This window comes from Podarcis raffonei, chromosome 2 (genome assembly GCF_027172205.1).
Source record: "Podarcis raffonei isolate rPodRaf1 chromosome 2, rPodRaf1.pri, whole genome shotgun sequence".
NCBI classification, from domain to species: Eukaryota; Metazoa; Chordata; class Lepidosauria; order Squamata; family Lacertidae; genus Podarcis; species Podarcis raffonei.
This window is the reverse complement of record NC_070603.1, coordinates 107,350,631-107,364,639: the sequence shown is the minus strand read 5'-3', so window position 1 is coordinate 107,364,639 and position 14,009 is coordinate 107,350,631. Positions and strand designations below refer to the sequence as shown.

The 14,009-nt window shown below is 46.4% G+C and overlaps 1 protein-coding gene across 1 annotated transcript; it reads right to left on the bottom strand.

Annotated features, from left to right (window-relative positions):
- Positions 1-505: 505 nt before the first annotated feature.
- On the bottom strand, positions 506-11,067 carry LOC128408584 (kyphoscoliosis peptidase-like). The gene is made up of 7 exons (XM_053378534.1): positions 10,963-11,067; positions 8,497-8,551; positions 7,325-7,443; positions 5,080-5,188; positions 4,436-4,553; positions 3,434-3,568; positions 506-736 (listed from the first exon to the last, which is right to left on the bottom strand). Exons 2-7 carry the CDS (start codon positions 8,540-8,542, stop codon positions 595-597), a joined length of 669 nt encoding a protein of 222 aa, XP_053234509.1. The 5' UTR covers positions 8,543-8,551; positions 10,963-11,067; the 3' UTR covers positions 506-594.
- Positions 11,068-14,009: the final 2,942 nt, after the last annotated feature.

Here is a 14,009-nt window from a genome sequence, read left to right as displayed (position 1 = left end):
AATTGGTTTATTGCATGAAATGAAAATGAAAGGATTATATTTTCAGACAGTAAGATTTACAAGTATAAGAGGGCAGCAAATCAGACAGTACAAACACACCTTGATTTTAAAGAGTAATAATAATTATAATAATAATAATAATAATAATAATAATAATAATAATAATAATAATAAATTTTAAAGAGTAAAAAGATCCCCATCAAAAGCCTAGAATGTTTCTTCTGTCACCTATTCGTTGACCTATGATCCAGCGAAGTGCAGGGCTTTTCTTCAAGAGCATCAGAAATTTACATGAGGATTTCCAACATACAGTCATACCTCAGGTTACAGACGCTTCAGGTTGCGTTTTTTCGGTTGCAGACCGCCGAAACCCAGAAGTACCAGAACGGGTTACTTCTGGGTGTCGGCGGTCGCGCATGCGCAGAAGAGCTAAATTGTGCTTTGCGCATGTGCAGAAGTGCCAAATCGCGTTTTGCGCATGCACAGAAGTGCTAAATCGCAACCTGTGCATGCGCAGAGGCGGGTTGCGAGTGATGCGGGTTGCGAACGTGCATCCCGCACAGATCACGTCTGCAACCCAAGCGTCCACTGTACTTAATTTTGCGCCTTTCTTTTGGAAATAAATGCAACTGCTGCACACATCATTATCTGTTTGAGAAGCAGCCACTTGGGGTCATCCGGGAGGTGATTCTCAACAAACAGAACAGGATGCGTAAGGAAGTAGTAGTCGTTGCATCTGCAAAAGGACAAGGAAACCACAGTTTAGAAGGCTGAGAATGAACCAACGTGAGCCCCAGGCTCCCACTTTCCCCACCTCCTCCCTCTCTTGGCTATGAAAGGTTTGGAAACTAGCTCCTGGTTTCAAGCACCTACAACTTCTCTTCTCGCCCGCATCAGATGGACTGACAAATTCAAACCATGGTGTATCAAGCTAGCTTGTTTAAACAAACCATAGTCAACATTAGCCACAGCTTAGGCTTTGGGGGACATTCTAAACTAGCCTTCTGATTCCTTCCAGATGATACTGAACTCTGTATCCCATCAATCCCAGCTAGCATGTCCAATGGTCAGGGGTGATGGCAGGGCCAGATTTAGGTTTGATGAGGCCCTAAGCTACTGAAGGTAATGGGGCCCTTTATATGTCCAGCTGTATATAGAAATGAGGAAACCAGTGATATTTTAGGGAGCAGGCTAGCAGGCGGGGCCCATTACTTACATCATAGGCGCCTACACAACACAAAACAAAACACTGTTGCTGTATGTAGGTTTTATTTTATTTGTTTTTTATCTTGTATCTTGGAAATGTACGTCCAGTTTTTGTTTCCTTTACATTTTTGGGAGGCCCCCAAGAGAGTGGGGCCCTAAACTATAGCTTGTTTAGCTCATATATAAATCCGGCACTGCGTGATGGGAGTTGAAAACAGCTGCAGGGCACTAGGTTGAGGAAGTCCGCTGAGTTTCAATGAATGACCCACCTCCAGAACCCCCATATCTTGCACGCATAGCCCAACATACTCAAATGAACCATTTGAGAGGATAGATGGTGATGGAGTTCCCTTGTTTCCCCCGCCACTGTGACGCTCCATGCCAATGGCATACTGTATTTTTCTCTCTATAAGACGCACTTTTTTCCTCCTAAAAAGTAAGGGGAAGTGTGTGTGCGTCTTATGGGGCAAATGCTGGCTGTGCAGCTATCGCTGAAGCCAGCAGAGCAAGAGCAAGAGCTGCGCAGCGCCTCTTGCTGTGCTGCCTTCCCAGCGAAGTGGGAGGAGGGACGGAAGGGAGCCCTTACGGAGCCCCTTCCGTTCCTCATCCTGCTTCGCTGGGAAGCCAGCAGACCAAGAGGCGCTGCGCAACTCTCCCTCCCGCTCTGCTGGCTTCAGCAGAGCAGAGCAGCACAGAGCAGAGCAGAGCAGCGCAGAGCAGCGCCTCTTCAGCGAAGCGGGAGGAGGAAAGGAAGGGTGTGCTGGTCCCGGGGACTAACCAAGAGGTGAGGTCCGAGTCCAGTCCGAGGTCGATGGTGCGGTATGGAGGTTGTCCATCAAAGCTGCAGCTGGGTCCAAGGCGGGGAGTTGGGTGGGGTCAGGAACTCTGGCAGAGGAGCAGGACAGGGTGCAGGCAAGAACAGGCTAGCAACAACATTGCTCCCGTAACCTGGGACTGGGGCTGACTGGCTTTTATCTGCCCCGAGGCATAGGGCGGCCCCGGTCCACAGGTGACTCGCCTCTCCTGGCCTGGAGGCGAGCACTCCTCCTGCAGGAACTTAGTTCCCTCCACCTCTCTGCCCTGAGCCTCTGCAGCTCAGGAGAGGCTGGAGGGTTACTGGACCCAGAGGCAACCTCAGCTTCCTCTGATGGGGCTGAGAGTGGAGCACCTGCAGGCAATGGGTCCCACATCCCCTCAGGAGCCAGAGCAGACTCAGCTGGTGCCTGCACCTGAGGATCCAGCACAGGTGAGGGCCCTTCAGGCTCAGGCCCCAGCCCTGGCTCAGCTGGTTCTGGAGGCGGGGACTCCTGTGCAGGCTGGGATTCCTCAGGTTCAGCCTCTGAGTCCAAATCCCAGGCCATCAGAAAGGGGCTCTGTAAGGGCTCCCTTCCTTTCCTCCTCCCACTTCGCTGAAGAGTGTCGCTTCGTCTCGCCTGCCTCCTCCGATCCCCCCAGCAGGGACAACGCTGCTAGGCAGCCAGCAGATCCAGCTTCCCCAAAGGGGTGGACGGACCGGCAGCTCCTCCTTAGCCTGATCCTCCCTCCTCCTTCGTCTTCAACAACATTTGATTCAGAATATTTTTTTCTTGTTTTCTTGTTTTCCTCCTCTAAAAACTAGGTGCGTCCTACGGTCGGGTGCGTCTTATAGAGCGAAAAGTACGGTAGTTCTTGTTCAGTGGTACCTCGCAAGACGAATGCCTCGCAAGACGAAAAACACGCAAGACGAAAGAATTTTCCGTTAATAGCCGCTAAGCCGCTAATAGCTGTGCTTTGCAAGACGAAAAAACCGCAAGATGAAGAGACTCACGGAACGGATTAATTTCGTCTTGCGAGGCACCACTGTTCCACCAGCTTATAATGGCCAGCCCTGGGGCCATCCAAACACAAAGCCCAAGAAGTGGACCAAGCCAAACAGAAAACCCAAGATAACAAAGGAAGTCAACCAGGTTACAGTGGTACCTCTGGTTAAGTACTTAATTTGTTCCGGAGGTCGTTCTGAACCTGAAACTGTTCTTAACCTGAAGCCCCACTTTAGCTAATGGGGCCTCCCGCTGCCGCCGCATCACCGGAGCACGATTTCTATTCTCATCCTGAAGCAAAGTTCTTAACCTGAAGCACTATTTCTGGGTTAGCAGAGTTTGTAACCTGAAGCGTATGTAACCCGAGGTACCACTGTACATCATGGTGCCCCACACTATGATTGGCTTTCTATTTCCCCGCAACGTACCTGCCAAGGATCCCGCATCTTCCCCATGTGCAGTCCAGAAGATGCCACTTTCCATCAAGATAAACAGCATTCCAGGCGTGCCTCTTCATGTTCCTTGTTCTGCCAACCAAATACCTACACCGTATCCCTGCAAGACTGAGGGGGAAAGAAAGGTATTCAGGAACACCCTTGTTGCCAAGGGGACTGGCTCCTTTCATTGCTTTTATTTTGTTTTGTTTTATTGGACTGGAATGGCCATCCTTCATTTTGTTCCACAACAGAGATAAGGAGAGTGGGATTTTTATGGAGAAAACAGAAGTTCCGCACGAGACCACTACAGTGGTACCTCGGGTTAAGTACTTAATTCGTTCCGGAGGTCCGTTCTTAACCTGAAACTGTTCTTAACCTGAAGCATCACTTTAGCTAATAGGGCCTCCTGCTGCCGCCGCGCCGCCAGAGCACAATTTCTGTTCTCATCCTGAAGCAAAGTTCTTAACCTGAAGCACTATTTATGGGTTAGCTGAGTGTGTAACCTGAAGCGTATGTAACCTGAAGCACATGTAACCTGAGGTACCACTGTATATGCCTTCTTCTAGTCCGGGAATATGCAGTTGTCCCATGTGGTAGGGTTGTTGAGCTTTTTGGGGGGCAAAGTTGTTCAGCTTTTTTGGGAAAATCTCCAAATAATCAACACTATGGGCTGCCATGCAACAGGGTTTCCCCAGACATTTTAAACCGACTTCCCAAAAATTCACCCAGACGCCATTTTCGATGGATGAATGCTGGCAATATCCGGGAAATTCCAAACATATGGCAGCCCTACCATACAACGATCAAACCTGCAATCTTGGCGTTATCAGCACAAAGCTCTAACCAACTGAGCTATCAAGTTATATATCAAAGTTTGCTTCAGGAGCATTCGTAGTTTGGTGCTGGGGTGGGGAACCTGTGGCTCTGCAGGTCTCCCGTCGTCCCTGCCAAGTAACAGCTGTTTGCCATGATGGCTGAGGCCAAAAGAGTTACCTGCACATCTTTGCAAAGAGTAGAGAATATCCAGAACAAATAGTCTTTCCTGACCGAAGGACATCGGTTGGCTTTAAAGCCAGCTTCTCTCTGTCACGGCAGCCTTCCTCATCATATTCTGGAGAAATAAAGACATTTGTGAAATGTCACCCCAAAGTTTGCAACGCACAATGAAAAAGGAGCTGCAACGGTCACACTTGGTGTGAGTGTGGCAGGGACACCAGGTTTTAAAAAACAGCTGAAGCAACGTGGTCCAGGCGGGGAGTTATTGAAAAGCTATTTCATTGTGTCTTCATCTATGCGCACGCAATACCTTTAAAGCACATCTGAAGCACATTCTTTCCCTCAAAGCATTCTGGGTGCTATAGTTTACCCCTCACAGAGTTCCCAGCTATCCTTAACAAACCACAGTGCCCATAATTCTTTTGAGGGGAAAGAATGTGCTTTGAATGTGCTTTAAAGGCATGGTGTATACAAGCCTAACTGCAGATTATCCAAATAAAAGAAGCAGCCACCAACACACAGCTTTGCTGCTTGTGTTGTAGAGCACTGATTTTATCTACACTAAGGTAAGGGATGGGGACTTGTGGGCAGTTGTCAGAGGCAAAAGAACGCCAGAATGCAAAGATGGAACCTCCACCTACCAATATGATGGCAAATCCACACCCAAATGGCTCGGACTTTCTCCAGGTCACTGTGGGCTTTTTGGAGCAAGACGCTCACCAGGTTTTCCACGCTATCCTTGACATTCACCTGTTTCACAAAAGGTAAATAGATTTGGTAGCAGTTAATATGGAGGAGCGGTACTCAGTTCCTTCCTTCTATCTAAGGCTTCCACTTGTTTAAAGAAAATTTAGGGTGCAATTCTACAGGCACTTACAAGACGCTCGGTGCTATTGAATTCAGTGGAGCTTCCTTCTGGGTCAAAATGCGCAGGATTGCACAAACGATTAAGTGTATGTGTTTGAGCTGAACAATCAATCAATCAATCAATCAGTTATTAAATTTGCCAAAAACTTACCCGTCGGTAAAAATAGTTCTGAAGGGAGAAGCATGATTAACCTTTCAATTTTCCAGTGTGCATACAGTGTCCACAAATTTCAGCTGCGATCCAAATCCCCTTTGTGATGTCTGGGTTGTGCATGTGTTGGATTGTGGGGAAGCATTCAGCCAGCCAGCCCTGTCAGCTTCTGCTGGTGGAGGGGTGCGTAACTCCCCATTCTACCTGTGGGTGGGCAATGGCATACATGGGGGGGGCATTTGTGGGGCAAGGAGGGTGAAGGGCTGAGGCAGACCTGGCTCAGGGCTGGATTCAGGTTTGATGAGGCCCTAAGCTACTGAAGGTAATGGGGCCCTTTATATGTCCAGCTGTCCTTTGTCAACAACAAATGGTCGCTGTTTTTTGTGTTGAATATAGGGTAATTTATGGACCTAATGGGTATCTAAAGCCATTTGCACATGTTGTCATGCAACCAATCCATGCAGAATGTAGGTACAGTGGTACCTCGGGTTAAGTACTTAATTTATTCCGGAGGTCCGTTCTTAACCTGAAGCACCACTTTAGCTAATGGGGCCTCCTGCTGCTGCTGTGCTGCCAGAGCACGATTTATGTTCTCATCCTGAAGCAAAGTTCTTAACCCGAGGTACTATTTATGGGTTAGTGGAGTCTGTAACCTGAAGTGTATGTTACCTGAAGCGTATGTAACCTGAGGTACCACTGTACCCTATATATAGAAATGAGCAAACCAGTGATATTTTAGGGAGCAGGCTAACAGTCGGGGCCCATGACTTGCATCCTAGGAGCCTACACAACACAAAACACTGCTGCTGTATGTAGGATTTATTTTATTTGTTTTTTTATCTTAAATTTTGGAAATGTATATCCCGGGGTGTGTTTTTTTCCTTTTAAATGTTTTTGGGGGCCCTAAGAGAGTGGGGCCCTAAGCTATAGCTTGTTTAGCTTATATGTAAATCCGGCACTACCCTGGCTACTTAGTCAGCCCTGGTAGGATTGGGGAATCAGCACTGAGTCACAACCACGGTTGTTGATTCTCACCTGACTTTTGAGTCTTTTTTCAGCCAGAACTCACAGGAATTCAGTTCCAGCACCTCTCAAGTGGGTGCCATTGTCATTTTAAGAGAACAAGGAAGGTGTTCGTGGTAAATTCTGGCACCTCTTTTTCTAGAAAAATAGCACTGGTTATCACCTTAATTTTAAAAGCAAAGCAGCTGCCAAAGTAATGTTATTGCCAAATATCTAAGTACAGTGGTATCTTGGGTTAAGTACTTAATTCGTTCCGGAGGTCGGTTCTTAACCTGAAACTGTTCTTAACCTGAAGCACCATTTTAGCTAATGGGGCCTCCCGCTGCTGCTGCACTGCCAGAGCATGATTTCCCTTCTCATTCTGAGGTAAATTTCTTAACTTGTTGTACTATTTCTGGGTTAGTGGAGTCTGTAACCTGAAGCGTATGTAACCTGAACCTTATGTAACCTGAGGTACCACTGTATAACTGCGTACTCCACACCATACTGTACAATTAATGCACAAGCCCCGCCCTCAAATAATCCTGTGAACAATAGTTAAGGGGTGCTGCGAATCTTAGCTCTATGAGGGATAAACAACAGTTGCGGGATTCTGGGGGGGGGGCGTGTTTGCAGCCTTCGTGTATAGGCACTTTTTATGTTAACCATGCAGAAAATGGGAGCACCGTATTGTGACTTACAATGTTTGTTATTTGATGTGGACAGAATAAGTTGCCTCCTATCAGGAGTGTCTACCTGAAAGTACTCTCAAATTCCAAATGCCCATTGAGAACCTGAGCATCCTAGCAGATTATTTGCTGGACTATTATTCCACACTGAATATATCACAATAAGAGAAAGCAAACCTTCTGTGCGTAGGCATCCAGTTCCTTAAACTCTGCCAAGTCTATCGGCATTGATTTCTTATCGCGTTCAACCCATGGACAAAGTATGAACAAACATGAAATATTCAGTCGAGAAAGTCCTACAAGTCCGGCAGAAAAAGGGAAGAAGGGAGAGAAGGAGACAGTGAGACAGTGCTGGAGCAAACAGGATTTTGATCTGATCTAACAAGAATACAATTGTACCTTGGATCCCAAACACCTTGCGAGTCAAACGTTTTGGCTCCTGAACACCGCAACCCCGCAAGTGAGTGTTCCGGTTTGTGAATGTTCTTTGGAACCCGGACGTCTGAGGCGACTTCTGTGACTTCTGATTGGCTGCAGGAGCTTCCTGCAGCCAATTGGAAGCCGGGCCTTTGTTTCCGAATGTTTTGGAAGTCGAACGGACTTCCAGAACGGATTCCGTTCAACTTCTGAAGTACCACTGTACTCCATTTCCTGGACACATGTAGACAGAACTTGCGACGGGAGTGGCATGGTTTTCACATCTTCCTGCAATAGTTGCTACCTCTTTAAGGAAGCTCCACCCCAGCAGCTAAGGCCATTGCACCCCCCTCCGATATCCATTCATCCGAACATAAACTGTAGGCTTATTTCAAGAACGATAATGGCAACGTAACAAGTGATGGAAACTGGCTGATAGGTGAGGGGGAAACTGTCCCCATTCCCCTAACACTGGTGATAGGACAGAGTCCTGCAGAACACCAGAGGAGAGCAGGCTAACTTTGATATACAGCAAGTTTGTGGGATCTTTGGGCCTCCAGATGCTACTGAACCACAAGTCCCATAATCCTTTGCCCCTGGCTTTGCTTGCTGGAGCTGATGGGAATTGCCGCCCAACAATATCTGGAGGGCCCAAAGTTCCCTACATTTGAAATACAGGTCAGTGGCCACATATAACCGTAACAAAGGAGATTCTGACTAAACATCAGGAATAACACTCTGACGGCAACATCTGTTCAACAGTGGAACCGACTCCCTCAGAAAGTCCTCCTTCCTCGGAGGTTTTTAAGTAGAGGTTGGATGGTCATCTGTTATGGATGGTTTAGTTGAGATTCCTGCCATTGTAGGGGGTTGGACTAGATGACCCTTCCAATTCTACAATTCTGTGGTTCTGCGAAAGAACTGATATTTACGATTCAGATTTTCTGGAGGCTGCGTTGATCCTTGTCCTTCTCCCATCTTGGAAACCTACAGAATTGGGATGAGATAATAGATGTACATTAAAGCATATATTAACAGGGACGCAGGTGGCGCTGTGGGTTAAACCACAGAGCTTAGGGCTTGCCCATCAGAAGGTCGGCGGTTCGAATCCCCGCGACGGGGTGAGCTCTTGTTGCTCGGTCCCTGCTCCTGCCAACCTAGCAGTTCGAAAGCACCTCAAAGTGCAAGTAGATAAATAGGTACTGCTCCGGCGGGAAGGTAAACGGCGTTTTCGTTCGCTGCTCTGGTTCGCCAGACGCGGCTTAGTCATGCTGGCCACATGACCTAGAAGCTGTACGCCGGCTCCCTCGGCCAATAAAGCGAGATGAGCGCCGCAACCCCAGAGTCGGCCACAACTGGACCTAATGGTCAGGGGTCCCTTTACCTTACTAAAGCATATATTGGCCATGCTGACTGGGACTGACGGGGAAACGATCTCTATATAGCTACACATTCCCCATCCCCGATATGTTGCTCTTACACCAGTGTGACATTCATAACTGCCCTTAATTTCTTTATTTTATTTATTTCATAAGACTTTTAACTGATGCTTCAGGGAAACCTTGCAGCTCAGTTGGTTAGAGCGTCGTGCTGATGACACCAAGGTCACAGGTCCGATCCACATACGCGACAGCTGCATATTCTTGCACTGTAGAGGGTTGGACTCTGCAGTTCTATGATTCTATACATGGGCTCACATCCAGCATCCACATTCACTGAGGGGAAAACAGCGCCTCTTGAAGCACATCCCATGTATGTATCTGCTATATAGTTAGGAAAGCGGTTTGCCTGTCTGTCTGTGTGTTCTCTATGCATTCAGATGCATTCAGCCACTGTCTGGTGCAGGGTGGATAAAATTCAATGATATTTTAAAAAAATTAAATCGGGTTTTTTTATTTAAGTCGGATTTTTAAAATAAAATGCTTTTGGAGGAAAAATCTTTCTAAAGATAGTTTTCTATTTAAATTACATTACAGTGGTACCTCGGGTTAAGAACTTAATTCGTTCTGGAGGTCCGTTCTTTACCTGAAACTATTCTTAACCTGAGGTACCACTTTAGCTAATGGGGCCTCCTGCTGCCGCCACGATGCAACTGCACAATTTCTGTTCCCCTCCTGAAGCAAAGTTCTTAGCCCGAGGGACTATTTCTGGGTTAGCGGAGTCTGTAACCTGAAGCGTCTGTAACCCGAGGTACCACTGCATAGTCCAAAGGCTATTCATCAGGAAATAAGGATTTATTTTAAGTTTTTCATGTGTGCTAAAACTCAGTCTAAGTTTTTTCTTTTTAATCGTTTAACCACATCTGTTAACAAACATAGATACATATGCTATAATGTTATTGTTTTAGTTAAATTTTTTAAATTCTTATTAAGGAAATGATTTTTGTTCTCCTTCCAATAAAGTACAGCAGAAAAGTTGTCCAAATATAAACAATAATTTCATAATTACCTGTCTTTGTATTTCTAATAGTACAGCGGTACCTCAGGTTAAGTACTTAATTCGTTCTGGGGGTCCGTTCTTAACATGAAACTGTTCTTAACCTGAAGCACCACTTTAGCTAATGGGGCCTCCTGCTGCTGCCGTGCCGCTGGAGCACAATTTCTGTTCTCATCCTGAAGCAAATTTCTTAACCCGAGGTACTATTTCTGGGTTAGCAGAGTCTGTAACCTGAAGCGTATATAACCTGAAGCGTATGTAACCCGAGGTACCACTGTATAACCAAATCACTAATTTTTGATATAACTGTAAAAACTACTCTGAAAATTTATTATTCCAAAAATGAAACCTTCATCTGGTTGTAAATGTTAAGATTATACCAGCAAGAATGAGTCTTTCTGTTAAAAAAAAAATGATTTAAATCATCATCATCAATCATCATCATCATCAATCTTTATTACGGTTCAGAGACCCAACAAATCATTACAAAGCAATACACAATTCATACAGCCTACCTCTAGGTTAAACAAGCATTTTGTTTAGAATATAGGGATCATTTGTTCTTGCAACCACCGATAAAAACTTTGCCACTGCTAATGTTCTAGCATTTGTCCGGTCTTCCAGTAGGAACCTGACATAGTGAGCCTCTGATTTTAAATCAAGTCTTACTGACTGGTCCACCCTGGTCTCGTGTCTACTGTAGCTCAGCAAAAAAAAAAAAAAAAGCCTGCAAGTTACTAGCCCTCAACATTTCACTTGCTCACATTGACCTCATGAAATAGAGAGGTGTGCTAAACTGTTGCTCTACGGCCTGCCAAGTTACCTCCAGGGATCGTTCCTGGAACGAGCTCCTGCCTGCTAACTATCTTAGAATTCCAGCCTGCAAAACTTAGTTCCTGGTTCTTTCTTTTCCCAAACCCTCTTTCTAAGAAACAGAAACGAATGAAAGATGCTCTGCTTACCTCTTCGTAGTAGATGCTCAGCGGAGACGTCCAGGTGGTTGTTTTTCTACTCCGGAGAAAAAGCACCAACGCAGCAGGACGAACAGTTCAGTGCTTCCAGCCGGGAATGAAGAGCGAAAGTGAAGAGAGGAGGGAGGAGCGTGGCTTGATCTCAGCTTACCATCACCACCAACCCCTCCTTGAGACCTTGGCATTAGAGGATAAGCGTTAGCAGCAAATCCACTCATGAAATCAAAACAGAAGGTGTTTGAGCAGAGCAGCGCTGGAGTGCATCCAAGTTCCCTGCGAGGGGAACAAGAGATGCAGCAAGTGTCTCAAATGTGAAGGCAAAGCCTAGCCATCCTGGTTCAAAGCCCCCAAAAGCCCTCTCCTCCCTCCTCATCCTCTTTTAAAGTCATCCAAATTGGTGGCTCCTGTGGAGCAAGTTCCATAGTAAACTGTACACTACATAAATAAGTATTTTCTTTTATGTGTCCCAAATCTTCCAACAGAATCTTCTGTTAACTTTGAATCCATCTTCCAGCTTCCTTGGTGTTCACAAGTTCACAAGTGTTAAGAGAGGGGCAGAAAAACTTTCCTCTGTCCGCTTTTCTGCATGAAGGCATAAGATTATAAACTTCTCTCAGCAGGATTGTTGTCGTTCATAGTCTACATTCACGTGTCCTTGTTTTCTTTTTACATAAGGGGTTGGGGGGGTATGCAGGACCGGATTTAGGTTGATGAGGCCCTAAAGCTACTGAAGGAAATGGCGCCCTTTATATGTCCAGCTGTCCTTTGTCAACAACAAATTGCCACTGTTTTTTGTGTTGAATAAATGCTATACAGTGGTACCTCGGGTTACATACGCTTCAGGTTACATACGCTTCAGGTTACACACTCCGCTAACCCATAAATAGTGTTTCAGGTTAAGAACTTTGCTTCTGGATAAGAACAGAAATCGGGCTCCGGCGGTGTGGCAGCAGCAGGAGGCCCCATTAGCTAAAGTGGTGCTTCAGGTTAAGAACAGATTCAGGTTCAGAACGGACCTCCAGAACGAATTAAGTACTTAACCTGAGGTACCACTGTATGGTAATTTATGAACCTAATAGGTATCTAAAGCCATCTGCACTTAACAAATAGGAGCCTACACAACACAAAACACTGTTGCTGTCTGCTGGTTTTATTTCATTTGTTTTTTATCTTATATTTTGGAAATGTACATCCAGGCTTTTTTCCCTTTAAATTTTTTTGGGGGGCCCAATATAGTGGGGCCTGAAGCTCTAGCTTGTTTTGCTTTGTTGTAAACAAAATCTGCGCTTCTTCCCTTATGGCGTATCCAAGAGCCCATATAGAGTCCTTACGTGGGTTCCCTATTGGTAGGAGAAAATAACAGAGGCCAACCAGAGAATATTGAGAAGCAAAACAGCTAGTAAGCCTGATCTTTATTAACTGTTGCAACAGGGTGCTCCCCTCACATGCAGGAAAGGAGGAGGATCCCAAACAAAGGTGTGCCTGCCCTTATATTTACCTTCCTGCCAGAGCGGTACCTATTTATCTACTTGCACTTTGACGTACTTTCAAGCTGCTAGGTTGGCAGGAGCAACGGGAGCTCACCCTGTCGCAGGGATTTGAACCGCCAACCTTCTGATCGGCAAGTCCTAGGCTCTGTGGTTTAACCCACAGCGCCACTCGCATCCTATATACAGTGGTACCTCGGGTTAAGTACTTCATTCGTTCCGGAGGTCCGTTCTTAACCTGAAACTGTTCTTAACCTGAAGCACCACTTTAGCTAATGGGGCCTCCTGCTGCCACCGCACCGCTGGAGCATGATTTCTGTTCTCATCCTAAAGCAAAGTTCTTAACCCGAGGTACTATTTCTGGGTTAGCGGAGTCTGTAACCTGAAGCGTATGTAACCTGAAGCGTATGTAACCCGAGGTACCACTGTATATGTGTAAATAAACTATGGTTACCGGATGTCCCTGTTTCCCGGGGACGGTCCCGAGATTTACAAATCTGTCCCCGGACAAAATCCGTCCCCGGAATGTCCCCGGATTTCATTTAATGTCCCCGGATTTATATTTTAAGTGTTGTAGATTTATTAGAAGGGAATGAATGTTGCGTGATTGGTTCAACGGCACAAGACGCATCATATGGGGACTTCCGGTGAGACAAAATGGCGGGCACCCCAGCAACGAGCAGCTCCTGAAGCCAGCCATAGCCAACTGTGCTACCAGGCTGGATCCGAGCTGCTGAGGCTGCCACTGCTACTGCCAAGGGGGAACCGGGGACACCCAGCGCGTCAACTGGGGGAACTGCTGACTCCCGTCCGTGACCCAAATTGAGCCGGGAGCGAGAGCGCCTGGCCACCTGGCCGACTGCCCAGTGGCGCTCCGGGATCAGGAAAAACCCCGGAGCCAATGCAGGGAGAAGGAGGAGAGGAGAAGGAGAAGGAAGAGAGAGAAAGAGGAAGGAGAAAAAAGAGGGGAGCCCCGACCTTGTTGCGCCGCTGCCGCCGCCGCTGAGGAGGAGAGGTAGGAGTGCACCAGGAGGGCAAGGACATGTGACCAAACCCAGGCCCGACCCGAGGCTACTCCACGGCGGCTAGCGCTCCAAGAGAGCAGGCCAGGGCCCAGAGGAAGGCTGTGCGACAGAGGAGACCACAGAAGAGAAGATATTACTTCTTTTATTTTTAACAATTTTTTTTAATTCTTTGAAAAAAAATCTGCTAACCTTAAAATAAACCATGAATCAAAGACAGGTAGTTACAAAAGACGGAAGACTACCAAAAACTTTTTTTGAAATGACTGACAATATGGACTTGATTGACATTTGGAGAACAAAACACCCATTAGAAAGAGAGGGAACCTTCTTTTCTGAAGCCAAAATGACATGGACACGGATTGACCAAGTTTGGGTGACTAGCAGTATGGCGTCGAACATAAAGAAAGTGGAAATCTGCCCAAAAACCTTCTCCGACCATAACGCAGTAAAGATGGTGATGAAGCAAACAACAACTGGCTCCTTCAGATGGAGAATGAATGACACCTTATTTAGAGACGAGGAGATT